Source organism: Apodemus sylvaticus, chromosome 5 (assembly GCF_947179515.1).
Source record: "Apodemus sylvaticus chromosome 5, mApoSyl1.1, whole genome shotgun sequence".
Taxonomy (NCBI): domain Eukaryota; kingdom Metazoa; phylum Chordata; class Mammalia; order Rodentia; family Muridae; genus Apodemus; species Apodemus sylvaticus.
This window is the reverse complement of record NC_067476.1, coordinates 11,027,799-11,047,546: the sequence shown is the minus strand read 5'-3', so window position 1 is coordinate 11,047,546 and position 19,748 is coordinate 11,027,799. Positions and strand designations below refer to the sequence as shown.

General features: G+C 48.2%; 1 protein-coding gene and 1 non-coding gene across 4 annotated transcripts in view; one reads left to right on the top strand and one right to left on the bottom strand.

Moving 5' to 3' along the window:
* Window positions 1–845: 845 nt before the first annotated feature.
* Window positions 846–19,748, bottom strand: part of Nup214 (nucleoporin 214) — an 82,032-nt gene continuing 63,129 nt past the window's right edge. For 2 of the 3 annotated variants that reach the window (XM_052182142.1, XM_052182144.1), the window contains exons 30-36: window positions 16,070–16,140; window positions 12,685–12,841; window positions 8,499–8,651; window positions 4,057–4,228; window positions 2,131–2,270; window positions 1,414–1,438; window positions 846–1,109 (exon numbers count right to left, since the gene is read on the bottom strand). In XM_052182142.1, coding sequence (XP_052038102.1) covers window positions 1,076–1,109; window positions 1,414–1,438; window positions 2,131–2,270; window positions 4,057–4,228; window positions 8,499–8,651; window positions 12,685–12,841; window positions 16,070–16,140 — 752 coding nt within the window. In that variant the 3' untranslated portion in view covers window positions 846–1,075. The remainder of the gene's footprint in view (window positions 1,110–1,413; window positions 1,439–2,130; window positions 2,271–4,056; window positions 4,229–8,498; window positions 8,652–12,684; window positions 12,842–16,069; window positions 16,141–19,748) is intronic. The other variant, XM_052182143.1, reaches the window with a different exon arrangement.
* Window positions 13,561–13,662, top strand: LOC127686494 (U6 spliceosomal RNA). The gene has a single exon (XR_007978122.1). It is a non-coding gene; the product is annotated as a U6 spliceosomal RNA (small nuclear RNA).

The following is a 19,748-nucleotide window of genomic DNA, read 5'->3' as shown; positions in this document are numbered from 1 at the left end:
GATGGTGGGCACACCTTTAATCCCAGCACTCAGGAGATGGAGGGAGGCAGTTAGTTCTCTGAGTTTAAGGCCAGCATGGTCTACAGAGCAAGTCCCAGGACGGCTACAACTACACAGAGCAACACTGTCTCAAAAACAAAAACAAACCAAAACCTTTCCAGTGTGACAAACCCCAGACCACAGTTCTTCCCTCTGCCCTTGACCCAGTCCAGAGCGGTGCCATGTTGTGACCCTGAAAGATGACAGATGGTCTCTGCAGACAGAGGCTTTGGTAGCACAAGGAGCAGAACATGCTAGGCCCTCAAAGATAATGCACCCAGAAAGAGAAGCATGTCTAAAATGGGTTCGCACACGGTCCACGCCTCTGCAACCTGCTAGTGACGTCCTCACAAGTCCTGGGTCCCAACAGTGCCGGATGTGGCGTTTGGAGGTCTCTGCAAATGCTGAGTACGGAGCCGATCAGCAGACTGCCTCTCCATTCAGAAGACCTGGCAGCAAATGCACAGCACATAGGAGCAGAGACAGGGCAGCAGGTGACAGGCAACTCCGCGGCTGCCTCCCTCCCAGTCTGTTTACCATACCTGTCTCAGAACTGGCCGTGAAGGAAGGCGCACTTCCCAAGTGCACAAAGGCTCTCACACTCACAGGAGCCTGACATAAAACCAAAGACCACAAGACCACGTGGCGTAGGCATTAAGGTGGGGCCTCTGAAAGGTGTCTGCCACATGCTGCCTCTTTCCCATGCAGAGGGCTCTACCCAGAATGAAACTGGGCAGGGCCCACTGGCTTGGCTTTTCCAAGTCATAGGAACTTCTCTGGCTGTGACCCAAATAAACAAACAGATGTTCTATGCAGAACCAGCCCAAACACTTTAATAGCAGACGAAAAATTTGATGTAAAATTTGAAAGCAGGGAAGAGGCAGTTAGTTAAGCATTGCTGAGCTTTGGTCTCCAATGTTTCTTCCTGGCAGAGTGTTTTCATGAGAAAGTTCTTCTGACAGTCTGTTGTGCGGGCCCTGGGCGTGTGGAGGGATGCGCACAGCTCACGGGAACGTGAGGGAATGCTGACATCCCCTCAGCTTCTCCAGCCACCAAAGCCCTGGACAGACCTGCAACAAGTGCAGAGAGAGTCAGCACAGAAGTCTGGAGCTGGCCTGGAGTCTTAGGTAGCTGGAGACACTATCACAGAAACGAGCAAAGTGTCCAAACCCTGCTGCCCAGAAGGCCAATCCCTGTTACACAGCCTCCCACCAGCCAGCAGCCTCAAGCCCAACACTTGCTGCTGATCTGGCCCTTTGCAGCTCTGAAAACAGGAACAGCAGATCCCTCAAGTCCAGCAAGGACAAGACCTGCCCCGCCCCGGGCCTTCTGACTCTGAGTAAAGTGAGGGCACACCACACCGCAACTACTTACGAGCTAGATGATCCAAAGGTGAACGCTGAAAAACAGAACGGATAATGTCAGAGCTGAGCCCAGGGCCTCTCAGCTCAGCAGGCTATCCTGCTTGGTCTGACAAGCTTCCCCTACCCCAGTTCAATGAGGCGACTGAGCACAGTCAGCCCATCCTGAGCTCTACGGAAGAAGCGTTACCTCACCATTTTAGGTCCTCAACTCTGGCTACAGGTAAAGGTCTTACACTGCAACCCTCTATCATTTTATGAGGAAAACACAATTGTCTTCCTTTTTATTGCTATCAATCTGATTCCTTTCCTTTTAAGAGCAGAGGAACAGCCACTCTAGGGCTGGGTCAGACGCCACATGGAGCTCTGAATATCAGTCTGCCTCTGCAGCCAGTGCTGTATTTGTTAAAGTCACACTCAGCTGAGCTCCGTGTGAGGACAACACACATATTTGCTCTCAGAAGATGCAGAGCACTGTACAAATGTAAGACACCGGAGGGCCCTGCACCCCATCTTTGACTACAAGGCCTTGTAAAGCTGCCATTATGTGTAATTCTAAAATTCTAAGAGAAAGTGAACTCAGTAATTTCTTTGGATTTGTCAGAAATGGCACAATGTTATTAGTTTACTTAAAGAATTTTTTTTTCCTGTTACTTCAGCTTTTAAGACCCTGGGCTGAGTGGTCAGGAACACCCGTTCCTCTGGGGGAGGAAAGAACACCGCTGTTTACCTCCTGCACCCGATCCAAACGCAGAGAACCCACTGCTCGGGGTCCCGAAGCCTGAGGTCTGCTGGGACAAGGACCCGAAGGTGGGCGCGTTCTGACTGGCGAGAGTACCGAAGGATGCAGGGTTCCCGCTGCTCCCGAACCTAGGTGCGGCAAGAAAGTGACAGAATTAGTACGGCCCTAGTCCCCAAGCTGCCCACACACCTCACCCACTGTCAGCAGCCTTGGCTGCACCACACAGGGTCTGTGGTGAGAAGCTTGGACTGAGACAGAGACTCAGAGGAAACCGGAAGACACTTCTCTACTAGGACAGCAAGGAGCTGCTTTCAAGTAACTTAACAAACCCTCCAGACTCCCAGTGTACAGAAGGAGTCCATCCAGCACTGTGCAAAGCACAGGCTTAGAAGCTTCTCAACTCTTCTTAAAGTTCTCTTTAACTGCTGTTCTTGGAGTTTCCCGAGGAGAAACGACCAAGATTCCTTAGCCAGCACAGGGAATCCGAGGTGTGCCTGTCGCCTTGCACGCGCTCCTGGGCGCTCTCGCACGCTCTGTGGAGCAGGTTCAGTAAGAACACGCTCTTTTCCGGATGAAGCCGCTGCTGCTGGCTTGTGTCCGATCCCATGTTACTCTGTCCTGAGCTGAGCACCGAGGATGAGAGCCTGTCTCGGCCTGCTTTAGGCATCAGTGTCTCCTTCAAATGAGGGACTCTGTAGACATCACCACAGAGATTCAGTGGAGATGATACAGTGTAGCAAAGGCTATCTCTTTTTTTGGGGTTCTGGCAACCAGACTACAATTCTAGGGCCATTAGAAGCAACCCCCCCCCCCGCCCCCCCGGCTGGTGAGATGGCTCAGTGGTTGGGGACTCTGACTGTTCTTCCAAAGGTCCTGAGTTCAAATCCCAGCAACCACATGGTGGCTCACAACCATCCATAATGAGATCTGACACTTGTGGTGTGTCTGAAGACAGCTACACTGTACTGTATATGTAAATATAACAATAAATAAATCCTAAAAAAAAAAAAAAAAAAAAAGAAGCAACCCCCCTTCTTTTTGGTATTTTCATTTTTATTTATTTTTATTTTTTTATTTTAAAAATTTATTTATTTATTTATTTATTTATTGAGACGGGGTTTCCCTGTATAGCTCTGGCTATCCTGGAACTCACTCTGTAGACCAGGCTGGCCTCAAACTCAGAAATCTGCCTGCCTCTGCCTCCCAGATTACAGGCGTGCGCCACCACCGCCCGGCTTTTCATTTTTATTTAATTTTTATTTTATGTACATTGTTGTTTTGCCTGCATGTACATCCCTATGAGGGTATCAGATATTGGAGTTACAAACAATTGTGAGCTGCCATGTAGGTGCTGGGATTTGAACCTGGGTCCTCTGAAAGATTGGTCAGTGCTCTAACTGCTGAGCCACTTCTCCAGCCCCTGCCATGGGATTTTCTAATGAGGATGTGTACAGGATACAGAGCGCCGTGGACAGCCACAAGAACAGCAGTCTTGAGTGGGAGTTATCCAGTTGGTGTCCTATGTTCTAGGACATATAGGAGTTTGTTTGCCAAAGGCTAACAGGTGTCTCAAGAGAACAATCCTAACTCTTTCTTCAGCACTGTCTAATACAAGGACCACCTGAGAAAGAGGCCTGGCTGCAGCCAGACCTGGTCCAGAGGACAGGGTATGGATGTCCCGCATGCTGCACACTGATGGCCAGTAATGTTGTAGCCAATGTCTACCTACGATTTTAAGAACCTGCTCACAATGTGCCTTGTCCGAGAGAAAAAAGGAATCTTCTAGTAACTCCTTTGTCTACTTAAAGGCAAGGCTGCCAGGTCAACGTCTGGTTAGAGAATGTAAGAATGCCAGGCCCTGCTGCTTTGGGCTGGCATAAGTTTGTGGTTTTCCCAGGTCCCACCGCAGCTTACCCGAATCCTCCTGCGCTGGCAGCCGCAGTACCCTCTCCGAACACTTTGCCTCCCGTCGAGCCCAGAGGGCTTGTAAAGGCTGGGGCTGAACCGAATGCTGGCACCCCTCCAAACCCAGGGGATCCCCCAAAAGTAGGAGGGCTGCCAAACACTGGAGCAGCACCGAAGCCACCTGAGCAAAACAGAGGCAAACAGAACAGGGAGAAAGAAAAGGAGACAGGGAAGAAGGCATCGAGCAGCCAGAAACCAAACCAAAAGAGGAGAAAGGGAGACAGGACGTCAGTAATTCCAACCCAGGACGCCAAAAGCACAACACCCCAACCTCAATCCCTCAGCCAGACTTCCTCCTCCACTAGGAGCAGGTCTGTGGCACTAGGAGATCTGAGCGCCCTAGTGCCTTCCTGAGGCAGGTAGAACTTATCTCAAGTCCTGTTGAGAACAAACCACCCTAAACTCTGCAGGTCCATCCCAGGTTGCTTTCTAGCTCCATGAGATCTGTGACTCCTCAAAGAAACCCCATCCCCAAAGCCAGTGTCTCTGCATAGCAGTGGCGAGTGACAGCTTCACAGTTTACATCACATACACCAGGCTCCTAGTTTCAGGGAAACCCAGCCATAAAATCAGAGGTTCAAAGCCCCTTCTTCCCTGGCAGAAGCCATGAACCAGGTCACAACAGAAGCGGGTGATGCACATGGGCACTCAGCCACATACCTTTCTTATTTACAGGCGGCTGGCTGCCGGCCTATCCGCAACGTCCCTGACTTGCAGCTTAGAGGAACATTTTCAAGTGCTTCCCCCCTCCCCCCAGCATCACTGTAAAGGACACTGCCCCTCCTTTTGGATGAAGGCAGGCTACAGTGTAACTGTAACAATGTGCTAAGACAGTTGTGAGGATGTTACAGTGTGGGGATGCTACAGTGCAACTGTAACCATGTGCTAAGACAGTTGTGAGGATGTTACAGTGTGAGGATGCTACAGTGCAACTGTAACCATGTGCTAAGACAGTTGTGAGGATGTTACAGTGTGAGGATGCTACAGTGTAACTGTAACCATGTGCTAAGACAGTTGTGAGGATGGACTCCAGGCCATTATAGGCAAGACAAAGACAACAAAAGGGTCAGGTCCAGTACTAGGTAGCCTCCTCTGACTGGTGAGAGAGACCATCTGTGAGGCAATCCCTTGTTCCTGAAGTATCCCCAAACCTCCAAGATTTGCTCTAGTTGTAAGGTTGAGAAGAGAAAGGTAATCTTAGAGGGTGTGCTGAGGCAGATGGAGAGAGGACATGCTCACACTAGGAGGCAGGGGCATTACTACTGACAGCAAATCTCCTGGTCAAGCAGCGGATCTGCTTTACTGTCCTCACATCCTTGCTTCTGCCACCGAGATCAAATGTAGGGCGCGAGCGCAGTCAGGCGAGCAGTCAGGTGAGCAGGGGCTGCTCCTTGCAATTGAATTCTGTGTCTATCATTCAGAGCTGCACAACTGAGAAGATAGGTTTTGCCGTGGCTCGTGTTTGGGTTACCATTCTATATTTTAAAACCTTGAGTGAAATTCCAGGCTGTGCTACGGAGACTGGTGGCTTATACACACAAACAGAATGGAAAAAAAAAGTGCTAAAAAACCCATTGTCCTTTAATTATTTAAACTGACCACAGATCTAGTTGCACTTTCTTCCTAGACAGACAAGGTTTCATCTCACACCTTGTATTCAATATTGTTTAGACTTCTTGCTGGAATGTGAGTGAAAAGTGAAGAGGTTTTAATGACCCAGAAATTAACCTGGAGAGGAGCCTGCCAGAGAGTCAGCAAACAGATAGGCAGGCAGGCAAGCACACACGCAAAAGCAAACCAAACTTGGCCCATGGCCAAATGAAAGGGAATGGCCGCTTTGGTCTTGGTTCTGGGGTTAGGCAACTTCCTTCCAATGAGAGCAGGACTCAGCTGCAGGCCGAGGGTCTGAACCAGCAACCAAGAAACAGGTCTGCGGGCCGGACACTAAGGTCTCTGAGCCTCCGGGTGCGGTGGCAGCTGCATCACGGCAGTCCCCTCTCTCTCCAATACCTTCTCATCTAACGTCAGCATGGGTTGGTGGCAGAGCTGGGATTGGAACCTCTCCTGGGCCTGTTGTGTGTCCTACTTTCCTCTCTGTCACATGGCTTAATGACTGACCGTAAGATGCCTGTAGACCCCAGGCTGGCTGCCCTGCCCTTGGTGGCCTCCAAGAGTATTAGTTCTGATGCAGTTTCCTGAAAGGAGGACAAGCAGACTCAAGCTCCCAGAGGCTCATCCAAAGGACCAGCCTGAGATCGCTCACAGTGGGGGGCTCCCTGAGCAGGTGGGCAGCTGAGTGCAGGGCTCCACTGTCATTCAGACACGAGCGTCCCTGCTAGTCCTCATGCTGGGTGCTCACCAAATACAAAAACCACAATTAGGGGAAAATGTCTAGGAGGGAGGTACATCTTCTCTACGACAGAAGGCATATTCACCAGCTTCTCAATTCAAGTCCACTGGGACAATCTGGAATACAGAGCCACACCCCAGAATAACACAAGTAGTAAAGGAAACACCGGGGGCCTAAAAAGATAGAAAAAGCTCAATGGTTAATAACGTAATGTTTCTCAAATGTTCATGCTTACTTGATGTGTGTGTGTGTGTGTGTGTGTGTGTGTCACAAGCTGTGAGGGAGACCACTGATCGGGAGCTACCCAATTTGCTTTTTGAGAAAAGTTGTCAAGTGGCCATACCGACTGCCAGTACCACCAGCTCCAAACTTGTCCTTGTGATCAGAGCTAAAGCTTTGGGATCTTCTCGCTCTCACTCTCTCTCTTTTTTGTTTTTTTTTCTGGTTTTCCGAGACAGGGTTTCTCTGTGTAGCCCTGGTTTACCTGGAACTCACTCTGTAGACCAGGCTGGCCTTGAACTCAGAAGTCTGCCTGCCTCTGCCTCCCGGGTGCTGAGATTAAAGGCACGCGCCACCACCACCTGGCAACGGCCTTCTCATTTTTAAACTATCAGGTTGTATTCCTGAAACGAAGCTGCACTGCCTATTTCCAGTACCTTTCTCTAAATTCTAGGGAAAAGACGTTAAGAACTAGCAACCAAGGACTAAGCTGTCAAGCCAAGGTCTGAGAAATGAATGCGGCACATATCTAGAAGCCATTGCACCTCAGGGTCACTTTATAATCTGGGTCAGTCACCCCAAGATCAGCTTCACCTCCTTGGGCAGGGAACTATTCAAAACAGGCCATCCACCCAAGGGCAACAATCCTGCCCACTCCCTGAAGGGTACAGATTGCTAGAGGCTCCCTCTCTGAGGCACAGTCCCGCCCCCTCCCAAGACCCCCACCACTCCAGTCTCCCACCAAAAGGACCAGCACTGCAGGCGACAGGCCTCAGACAGGCAGGTAATGGAAATTGACAATGTGTTTCACGCCATGTTCTCACTTCCATGAACACCAGCCATCCACACAGCACACAGATACACATGAAGGCAAACCTCCACACATAAAATAAACAAACATTATGCAACACATTTCATATTAATGCATACTCTTCTTTTAAGACCTTTAATGAAAGATATACAAATTATTTAAAGGTTTATGGATGTGTATTTCTAGTAAAGATTACAGAGGGTGGCCCAGCCCCACGATCCCCCGCCTCCAGGAGGTTGGGGCCGGAGGACCATGAATGCGGGGGCAGCATTGTGTGTGGAGGAAGATACTATCTCAGAAACCAACTCACCTTAAACAGAGCAAACCTTCAACAGTGACTGGGATGGAAAGGAGACATGGGAGTGAGGGGGTGAGCCTTGAGCGCCGTGGGATGGACCCTACGAGCCCTGGGCCGCCTGAGTTATCTCCTGCCAGTTCCTCTACTCCCCCCCCCCCCTTCTTTAGAGTCGGGGCCTCACACCAGAGACCAAGCTGGACTCAGATTCAGAGAGATCCAGCTGCTTGGGCTGTAGGTAAACACTGCTGTGTTGGAATGATTTCTCTACAACTGTTAAAAATTTTGATAGCCTTCCTTGAAAATACAAAATGCTTTTAAGTGCTATATTATATATCTCCTCTTTATAAAAGACGTCTTGTTTTATTTTTGCAGACAGGGCCTCATTATGTAGACCAGGAAGTCCTTGAACTCAGAGATCCGCCTGCCACTGCCTCTGCCTCTGGAGAGCTGGGAGTAAAGGAGTTTACCACCACGTCCAGTTTCTCTTTTTTTAAAAGCATGTCTTATGTATTAGAAATGCAGTAGATTCTCAATAAATACAAAAATACATTGGAGAACAAAGTAACTTCTTAGTGTAATCCCAATCCCTTGAGAGAAGCTCCGAAGGATGTTGCCTCCAAAGGCGCACCTTACATAAATAAGCTCACGGTCCCTCACGCACGCATGCACGCATGCACGCACGCACAGGTAAGATGGGTCATCTTGTGGGTTACCTGTTTTATTTGGAGTGGAAAATCCAAAACCTTGCGATGCTACGCTCCCACCGCCAGAGCTGAATGTGCCAGCAGGCTTCTGTTCCCCGAAGGAGGAGCTGCCAAACCCTCCGAACGTCTTAGCTCCGCTGTTTCCAAACAGATTAGAGGGATCTAAAGGGAGCAAGCACAGGGGTGAGGGAATAGGAGGTGTCCTAGTCACTTCTCAGGTGACAGAAGGGGGTAGGGACAATGGTGCAGCCCAGCACCCAGGGGAGCTCCAGAAATCACTGGCACTGAGGCGCAGGCCTTCCTGGCCCAGCTCCACAGGGAGAAAACTAGAGGGCAACAGAGGCCTCACGGCAGGGCTCCCAAGACCTTGGTCCACCACCAAGGGTGACCAGTGTCTGCCTCCTCCTGGGCTTAAAATTCTATACAACAAGGCCAGATCACATCTCTTTCATGTCAAAACTACAGGAATCAGAGTCAGAGCAGAGTCTGGTCCACAAGGCTGCGCAGAGTCCTGCCACTGCTCTCCGACCTGAGAGGGAGAGAGGCGGGCTCAGGAATAACCCTTACTTCCAGTGTTTGGATGATTATATTTTGCTGAAATTTGTTTACATCCATGACAAGGCAGGGATAAATGCTATGGGTAATGGCATGTACAGTGTATTTTTTTTAAAGCTAGAAGTATTTTTTAAATGTCTTCACCATGAAGAAATGGCCAATGTTTCAAAAACATTTTTCCTTGAATGTGAGCGCATGTACAGACATATACATATGTATGCATATATACAGACATCACACAATACCCCATCAGTATGCACATTTTCACGAAATCAGCTAATAACAAAGATGCCTTTGTCCTACACTACAGTGGGAAAGACTGTGGTTTGCAGCCAGGCCTAGGCTAATTCCTGGATAGCTCTGAGACCTCAAGTAAGGACTCAGCTACCCTATGCTGTCCTCACCCTGGGCAACACACAGCAGTGCTCAGGAGGATGGACAGCAGCAGGCAGTCCACCATTCAGTGCTCTGGAATGTGTCTTCCCATTTTTATGGCCAACAATGTTTCTTGGGCTCTCCTAATGGCTCCATGCTGTAGCTTAAAAGCTGTTCGACTGATTAACTGACTTTGTGTGTGTGCACATGTGTGTAGACATTTGTGGGCTACAGTATACACCTTGTGATCAGTTCATTTACCCACTGTGGGTTCTGGGGATCTCAGGATGCTGGTCTTAGAGGTGTGTGCGTTTCCCACTGGCCTAGAGTTACTTTATTTTACTTTGTTTCCTTCTCTCTCTTCTCTTCTGTCCTGTCCTCCCCTCCCCTCCTCTCCCTTCCCTTTCTTTATTTCTTTGTTTTTCAAGACAGGGTTTCTCTGTGTAGCCCTGTCTGTCCTGGAACTCACTCTGTAGACCAGGCTGGCCTCAAACTCAGAAATCTGCCTGCTTCTTCCCCTGAGTACTCAGATTAAAGAGTGCGTGGCACCACTGCCCAGCTTACTGTGTGGCATTATTGGCCTAGAATTTGCTTTTAGAACCAGGCTGACCTTGAACTTGGAATCACTTGTCTTGGGAGTTAAAGGCAGGAGCCAACATAACTGGCTGCTGGCCCAGCTTTTAAAAACATGCTAAGTAAATGTCTTAGTGGATGAAGTATGCTTCAGAGTAGAAGATTCCTTTACCTATATAGGAATCAGCCAGTCCCAAAATAGTCTTTGTGGAGCCAACCCAAGACTAATCCTTCGGGATAACAGAGACAAGTAAAGCTAGCACCTGCTCTGGACTTCCACACTATAGGCCTTATCAGACCCCTTTAGTTTTGTACTTGGCAAAACCTCCAACATCAAGGTCTGACTTACTCCAAATGAAATCTGACATAAAGAGTGTTAGAGAGGTCAGGTTCCAGTTTTCTGCAGGTCTGAAGTCATGAACATAGTCTGATGCACTCGGAGGGGCTACCCTAGAGCCTCACCAGGCCCCTCTCCTCAGGAACAGCCATGGAGGGAACCTTTTGCAGGCTCCAGGCTTGAAACAAATGACTTCTCTATCCCAGCCATCCTTCAGGTCCTTGAGAAGAACAGCATGTCAGGACAATGCTCAGTGTCAGGATGTTACCATGGGTGACAATGCACACATGGTGCTGAGTCTCAAATGACCTAAGAGTCTAACAGCTTGACTTTGGCTGGGAGATGACAAGACTTCTCAAAAGGAAATCCATCTGTCTCCCGCTACAGCCTTCTCAGATTGTCTGTCTTGGTTTTCTTGCAGCCTGGACTGTAGACTGAAGTGAGCTTGGACTCTATCCTATCATTGGCAGAACTGTGGCAAAAGAAAAGCAGCTTAAGAATATTTGATTTGGCTGGGCAGTGGTGGCACACGGGAGCCCAGCACTTGGGAGGCAGAGGCAGGCGGATTTCTGAGTTCCAAGCCAGGCCAGCCTGGTCTACAGAGTGAGGTTCACCAGGGCTACACAGAGAAAAAAATAAAGAAAATTTGATTTGAGATGGATTTCCTGACCATGGCACAGCTGGGGATGTGGTTGGGCTGTGACCACAGTAATGGGGAAGGCCTAGGTGAGAGGTGGGTAGGAAACACATGGAATTCAGCCAGGAGAACAGCAGTGCTCCTGAGCACGGGATGCTAGGGTGAGGCCCTCATGGAGACCACAGAAGGATGCAGCTCTGCTCTTCCGGCCCATCTCTCACTTAGCCTACACTTACTTGGGTCACAGGTTTTAACTCGATCCTGACTCCTGCACTGTGAAATCAAAAACCATTAAGACCACAAGGTGTCTGGAATCAAGGTTGCTTAACAACCATCCACGGAGTGGAGGGTCCTGTGTGTGGTGTGCTCACTCCCGTTGGGTTAATACTTTTCAGCTGGCTTCAGACGCTGACTGTGGGCCCGGGGCGGGATGTGCATGGCCGACTCCCATGTGCTAGTGCACACTAGCTCAGTTGACCTGTGAGAGGGCCAGCTGATGAGCAAAAGCCATGGTGTCAGAGATGAACTGGTGCAGAGGGATGCTTACAGGGATACGACACATCTAAGTCATCAACAAACTGGCTGGTAAATAACACACGACGACCCACATCTAGGATCCACCCCAATTTCTAACCAGCACGACCAGTGATGATGCTGCATGCTGTGTTTACCATGATACATGTATGTGAGCTGAGTGTCACAGCTCCCTTCTGTCTGAAAGGACGGTGCTTTTACAGCACTTGCTGCACACAGCCTTTCAGTCCCAGGGGACAGTGTCAAACATTTCCGTTACATCAGGACTCTCAGCTCCTGCCTTGGCATGAACCTATTTTTATTTTTGCTTATCAGGATTATGTTGTTCACCTGCGTTCTTGTAAATACAATTTCTGAGATCCTTTCACTGTAGGTTCTAAATTCCTCCTGGCAGAGCCTGATGAGCTAGGAGGGAAGTGCTCAGAGAGGGAATCCTGTCACGTTACCAGAGCAGAGACATCAGGACAACCAGCCCTTGCTCCATTCAGCCAGAAGAGCAAAGCTGGGACAGGACACGCTGCTCTTCATGCTGCAGGCCTTGACATGATGAAAACAGCCGAGAGATGCAGGCACTACACTCATTAACATGGACAGCTCAATACAGCACTCAAATGGAAGCAAGGAAGGCAAGAATCCAACTTGCCGTCCGTCCGTCCATCCATCCATCCATCCATCCATCCATCCATCCATCCATCCATCCATCCATCCATCCATCCACAGCAGCAGTAAACAGCATCTTCTACTTTCAACTGTGACAGACAGATCAACACAGACCATGAGAAATCAGGTGGAGAAACAAGTGCTAGGAAGTCAGCTTCAGGGGAACCGGGCCCACACTAGTGCACTTCGGCGTCAGAGGAAGCCCTGTGCCCATGTGGGGGCTCACAGCTGCTGCCTGCCACACTGCCCGGGCAACCTCAGGGTAGAAAACAGAGTGAGCTTGGCCTTGGGAGAGAAAATAGAAGCAGCCCCTCACACTCATCTGTCCCCAAAACTCTGCTGTCCTTTCATAGGTAAGAAGGACACCTTATTAAAACAAAAATCAACACCAAAGTTGAGCAGTATGGGTACTGACCCTTTCTGGCTTCAGCCCTTTTTGTATTTGTTTCTGAAGCTTTGACAATACCATAGAATGACAGTGACATCAGAGGACTGAGGAGGTGGGAAAACTCTTCTCAACTTACTCGGAGTAGCTGTGGATCCAAAGCCCCCACTAGCGGAGCTGAATGGGTTTTTGTTGGCAGCATCCTGGCTGGGTTTTCCTCCAAGGCCACTGAAGAAACCGCCCCCTCTTGTAGCATTTCCAGACCCAAACACGCTACCGCTGGAAGTAGACGACTGCTAAAAAAACAAATGGGAGGGGAATAGGAAGCAAGAAGGGATGAGAGATCATGATAAAACTGCAGGCACAGCCTGGCTGAACAGGCCCACAGCCAGGGCAGGGAAAAGAGAACTCCTCATCTCTGGAAGAGACACTCCAACAGCCCCAGGAGAGGCTGATTCCAGAAGGTTCTTCGGTTACTGCATTTAGAGTAGTACTAGAGTAGATTAGATCTACTCTAAATCTACCAAATCCAAGTTTGAAGACAGGGAGAAGCTACGGTGTCTTCATAGTGTTAGGCAAAGTCATCAGCAATGATTAGTGACTTGCAGGCATTTCTCTCCACTGGGCACTGACAATTCACAGTGACTTGCCCAGTGCTGCAGAGAGCAGCCCACATTAGCCCTGTTCTGACACGAGGCCCACTGTTGAACTCCGTCCAAGCACTCGGAGGATGCTGTAGCTCGGCACACGCTGACTCCGGCTGCCCAAGCGCAGGCACTCACTCTGTTTAGAAACCCACTGCCCCTTTCAGAGAGCGGCTCGTGGTTTGGGGGCTGCACAAATTAGTTAAGCTGGCATTGGCTGGTGATGCAGTGAGACAGGCTTTAGGAAAGGGCAGCAGTGCAGAGGAACAATGCGGGTTGCCAGCTGAGGGGCACAGTGGTGGGTCCATCCTGCCTGTGAGAGAGACAGACACCTGCCCACTTCCAAATGGTGGGAAATAAAGCGGCCGAGTGCTTGCTTAGGCATACCATGTACTAAAATTAGAACGACACAGAGTTTAGCATGGCCCCCGTGCAAGGACGACACACAAATCTATGATGTGTTCTTTACTTAAAAAGACAGAAAGAAAGAACTGCATGTCAAACACAGTTCCTGCTCAGAAATGGCTGCCAGCACCACTGCTCTCACTATGCTGATTTGGACTCTCTATAGCTTAGCTTCTACACAACCTGTGCTTGTCCAGCACAGGCCGATTCCTTCATTTCTGCTTACAAGCTAAGTGACCTGTCCCCTTGGCCAGCTTCTCTGAGTGTTCTCCCCACAGCCCCACCGTCTCTGTGGCTCTGCATAGAAAACCAGGTTGGTCTTAGGGCAGTACTCTTAATTCTACTGGATAGTTCCCATCCCTAAACCTCTTTAAACACTGCGATTGTGGATAAGCATTGATAGCCTTTGCAAGGGCAGGAACCCTGACAACTGCAGTGTCCCTAACCTCCACATATCAGGCTGGGACAGGGAACCATCAAATACAACGTTCTGCTCTAGAAAGCCTAATGCTCTCAATACAGCTTGAGTGGCCGCCCACAGGATGAACAGAAGCCAGAAGCCAGTAACTCACTCACTCTCTGCTGACTCAAGTGAATATGCATCAAAGTCCAAAGCTAAGTAAGTCTCCGTAGCTCTCACTTCTGCCTCAGGCAGTAGATTCAAACTCCATGCTGATCATGACTGCTTCTTAAACCTGTTTCTCTGCTGAGACTCCATCCCACAGCTGTCTGTATTGTCCACAAACTCTGCAGCATGTAGTTAAAGTCCTCATCTTCACCCCAACATCCAAGTCCTCCGTATTTATAATAGACCGGCTCTATTATAAATGGTTGTAGGGTGTTCCGAAGCAGCAAAGGGGGCCTCAGCTCCCAGTGCTGGGGTGTGGCTCATCGGGCACTCTCCCTTGTATACTAGCCCTTGCACTGAAAGGACAGCAATGATGGAAGTGTTCTTGTATCCCAGAGAGGGGTCTTGTGTGTGTGTGTGTGTGTGTGTGTGTACGTACATATAGTGTATGGACAACTTGCAGGAATTAGTTCTCTGCTTCCATCTCTTGGTTCCTGGGGCTCAAACTCAGGTCACGCTCCTTTCACCACTGAGCTACTTTGCAAGCCCCATTTCAGGTTTGTTTGTTTGCTTTTTTGTTTGTTTGTTTTCAAGACAGGGTTTCTCTGTGCAGCCCTGGCTGTCCTGGAACTCACTCTGCAGACTAGGCTGGCCTCAAACTCAGAAATCTTCCTGCCTCTGCCTTCCAAGTGCTGGGATTAAAGGCGTGGCTAACTACCCCCAGCTGCTCTTTTTCTTCTAGAAGAACATGGCTCAGACATGTCATGAGTCACCATGTGTGTGCTGGAAACCAAATCTAGGTCCTCTGCAAGAGCAACAAGTGCTCTTCCCTGCTGAGCGTCTCCAGCCCACAGCCCATCTCTGTCTGCAGAGCCTCAGCCCCCCCCCCCCCCAGCCCTGTGCACTACTGCTTTCCTGCTCATCGAGTCTGCGGCTGAGCACAGCCACAGTGCCCTTAGGTGTCACTCACCACTGTTTTTTGATAGGAGCTCCACTTGGTCCTTTTTGAGGTACACTGACACATCCTAGAATTTCTCATTCTTCACTGCAGTTTTAAGTTTCTCTTTTACATTGACATGTAAAGCACAGCTGCCTAACACCGTAAAGTGTCTGTAAAGTTGTGATGTTTAGTCCGTGTTTGTGTAGCCCTCCTTCTGGACTATCTTGAGGCATGGAATGAAGGGTTCTAAACTGTTCTTCTCGCTCTACAGGACATCGGAGCACTTGCACAGCCATGGGCCTGTCTGGACTCTGCACTCTGTATACATCCTGCTTTCTGCCCATTTACCATAGGAGCTACCCCAGTTTTCTCAAGCTAGTAAATGTGGGCAGCAGTCTTCTTTACCCTAAAGGCATCTGAGGCCTGCAGTTTAAGAACTAAATGTGGGGGCTGGAGAGATGGCTTAGCGGTTAAGAGCACTGACTGCTCTTCCGAAGGTCATGCGTTCAAATCTCAGCAACCACATGGTGGCTCACAACCATCCATAATGAGATCTGATGCCCTCTTCTGGTGTGTCTGAAGACAGCTATAGTGTACTTAGATATAATAATAAATAAAATCTTAAAAAAAAAAAAGAACTAAATGTGGAGTCAGGCTGGAGTCAGGCGTGGTAGTTAGTTAAATGCCTTTAATGGCAGCATTCTGGGGAGCAAAGGTAGAACTGAGGATCTTTGAGTTCGAGGCCATCCTAGTGTACAATACAGAGTGAGTTTCAGGACAGCCAGGGCTGCACAGAGAAATCCTGTCTGGGATGAATAAAAAACAAAACAAAACCAAAAATACCAAAAAAAGGCCAACTGTATGTGGTTGTTTGCCAGCCTCGAACCTGAGCATAAACTGCGTCTATTACATTGGGAAAAAACGAGACAGATGCTCACACAAATAGAGACAATCAATGTATACTTACCTGGCCAAAGACTGATCCACCAGTATTGGCTGCTTGGCCAAACACAGAACCAGTATTACTAGACCCAAAACCTGTAAGACACAAAGATTCAATTTGGAGAAGTCTTTTTTAATATCAAAATTAAACCTAAACCCAAAGCAAATCAGAGCACCCACAGTGTTAGCTGCGTTATGAATGTCACGGCGTGAAAGCCGTCACAGGGGTCAGCGAACCCTATGTGCTCCAGCACTAACCCGCTGGAAACCCAGTACTAATCCTATGTGCTCCAGCACTAACCCGCTGGAAACCCAGTACTAATCCTATGTGCTCCAGCACTAACATGCCTACTTCTGCAGCCGTGGCAGGAATGTATGGAAATCCCAGATCACATGCCTAGAGGTGAGGCCTGCTCCACAGGAGGGAATTCATTCCTGGCACTGTAAACAAGCGGGTCAAAGCCCAGGCTGACAAGGTCATAGTGCGTGGAGGGAAGAGGCTGCTGCTGCTCTGCTACAGACAAGCCCAGTTTCTTCCTGAACCCTCGCACTTATACCCATGGATGAACATGGCTCCCGGGCTTGGTCAGAGCAGCTTTTGTAGTGGGCAGCTGGTTCATGAAGGCACCTCTAACCACGCTGAGTCACTAGGTGACTGTCGGGTGTCCTACCCTAAGATGGACTAAAGGCTCCAGAGCACCGTGGGAAACAGCAAGACATCGGGAGGAAGAGAGTAAAACCGCTTTCTAAACCTGGCATGGCTGTTGAGCCCATGGACTCAGCAAGGATTACTGCTAACTGTCCAGAATGGAGGGAGGGACACACAAGGCCTAGCGCCTACTTGAGGACCCACTGGTCGTTAATGGCTGCTGGAGGTGGGGAGCCATTTTTCTTCAGAAGTGTACTTATGGGTTAAGTTGTTTGTTATCCAGTGAGTAATCCCATACCTATGCTCATAAAAGCTAATCGAACTATTAAAACTCAGCCAGTCATTAAAAAAAGAAAAGAAACAGAAGGCAGGAGGGGGTTGTTAGAAAAAAGGTTCCAGAGTGGAGGATGAGACAGGGCATGGAGATGTGTGTGATTCAGACCCAAATACATTACACACATGCATGCACACACACACAGAAATGTCAATACATATATTAGCAACTTTTAAAAAATATTTCTCCACTGAGGAAATGGAGAAAATTCTATGTAAACACAGCTGTTCCCATAAGGGATCAGTTCTAGATCTCTGAGAATTCCAAGCAAGATATAAAATCTGAGGATGAAGCAGTCTGTCTTTTTTTTTTTTTTTTTTTTTTTTTGGTTTTTTTGGATTTGTTTTTTTCGAGACAGGGTTTCTCTGTATAGCCCTAGCAGTCTCTTTCATGAGATGGTGTGCTGGGGTGTTTGTCTGAGCCCGTGTGTCCAGCCTCCCACATACCTTCCATCATTTTGGGATGACATAAGGTACACTGAAGTATTCTGGAGAGACTATGTCAACTAGCTGCTACTTTGTATTGCTGAGGGATAATGGCAAGAAAATGTATACATGGTCAGCACATATTTTTCCTAATTATTTCAATCCATGGAGGGCCACATCTGCAGGTACAGAACCCATACATGTGGGGGGCCAATTGCAAGGCTCTTACCTCACGGTTAGCATTTGAAAGTAATATAAATTACAAAGTCCCTACAATTGAAGTCTTCTCTCCTACCAGGTGGTGGGAACTGGCAGGGTGGCTACCCTCACGATCTTGGCTAGCAAGAGAACTTTCCAGTGACCTACACTAGGAATCATTTCCCCCTCATCTACGTATACTCAAGTACTGGACCCCATCAGAGTGGGTCATCTTCTGCCATGTACACCCAAAAGTGAGGCAAAGTGCTGTAGGCCTATATCTAAGGGGAGTGGAGTTTCCACCGCTCATTTCTGGAGCCGATTAGAGGGGTGAGAACAGACAACTGGAGGTCGGCCCCAGGATCCATCCAAGCACTCTATGTTTAAACAAGACCCCTTGGGAGGCTCCAAATTTGGTGAGCAGGCTCACTCATGTTTGCACAGACATTTTAAAGTCCAGTCCTCGGTGCTTAGGACAAGCAGTGGCAAGGTTTACTCTACTGCAAGTCTTAGGCCCCCCCCACTAGATGCTCACACCCAGATGGATCACTTGTTTGCACAGTCTCAGGGTTAAGGTGGAGGTGAGGTGGGATGGTGGTGTTCAGAGTTGTATTTCTCTACTTACTGTGTCTTTCTAGTTGTTTTGGTAAGAATTTAACACTAGAGAGATGGCTCAGCGGTTAAGAGCACTCACTGGCTGCTCTTCCAGAGGTCCCGAGTTCAATTCCCAGCAACCACATGGTGGCTCACAACCGTCTGTAATGAGATCTGATGTCCTCTTCTGGTGTGTCAGAAGATAGAGACTGTGTACTCACATGCATAAAGTAAATAAATAAATAAAAAAAAATAAGCTGAAGAACTGTTACTATTTTTTTTTAAAGAATTTAACACTCATTAAAAGGGAAACATTTCCTTTTAACAAATAAGTTGTTTCGTATAAACTATCTCTGAAAAAAAATGAATCAGCATTGATCTTTAGTTTCTTCTGGAGCCTAACTGCTAAAGAATTACCTCTCTTCTTTGTGTTGTTGTTTTTCTGTGTAGGGTTTCTAAGTAGAGAAATACAACTCTGAACACCACCATCCCAACTTGGCTGTACTGGTACTCTATTTGTACACCAGGCTGGCCTCCTCCTACGTTTGCCTCTTGAGTACTGGGATTAAAGATGTACACCACCACTGACTGGCAAGAACTACCTTTCCTAAGAGAACCACTAGGAAGCCAAAATTGGAACACCTTTCCACATTACCATGCCCACCGGGAACTTTTAGAAGTAAAAGTCGATGCTAAGATTGGATACAGAATGAAGCATTCAGTTTTCTCTTCAAAAATAGTACAATGCATGTATTTTGTGTATGTGTAATTGCTATTCAAAGTAGCCTGTTTCCCAAAAGGAAGAAGAAATACAAGTTATCGCTAGAGCAATTAACTAAACGGGGAGACCTGGATCCTCTCTACTCTATCACCTGTACATCTACTATGAGGTCAGCCTACCTGAGTCTGACAGTTTTTGAGCCTCTAATGCGACTCCCAATTTTAAAAAAAATAAAAATAAAAAATTAAGAGTTAAATGACTTGCTGTGGCCTTAAACAAACAGGCATGTATGTATGCATGTATGTATGTACATATATATATATATATATATATATATATATATATATATATATATATATATATGTATATATATATTTTTGGGGGGGGGTGGGGGGATTTTTTTTTTTTTTTTTTGAGACAGGGTTTCTCTGTGTAGCCCTGGCTGTCCTGGAACTCACTCTGTAGACAAGGCTGGCCTCGAACTCAGAAATCCGCCTGCCTCTGCCTCCCAGAGTGCTGGGATTACAGGTGTGCGCCACCACCACCCAGCTCAGGTATATTTTTTTAAACCTGAAATTGGTAGTCTGTGGTCAGCAAAGTTTTTTTGTTTTTTTTTTTTGGTTTTTTGGATTTGGTTTTTCTTGAGACAGGGTTTCTCTGTGTAGCCCTGGCTGTCCTGGAACTCACTCTGTAGACCAGGCTGGCCTCGAACTCAGAAATCCGCCTGCCTCTGCCTCCCAGAGAGCTGGGATTATAGGCATGCGCCACCACTGCCCGGCTCAG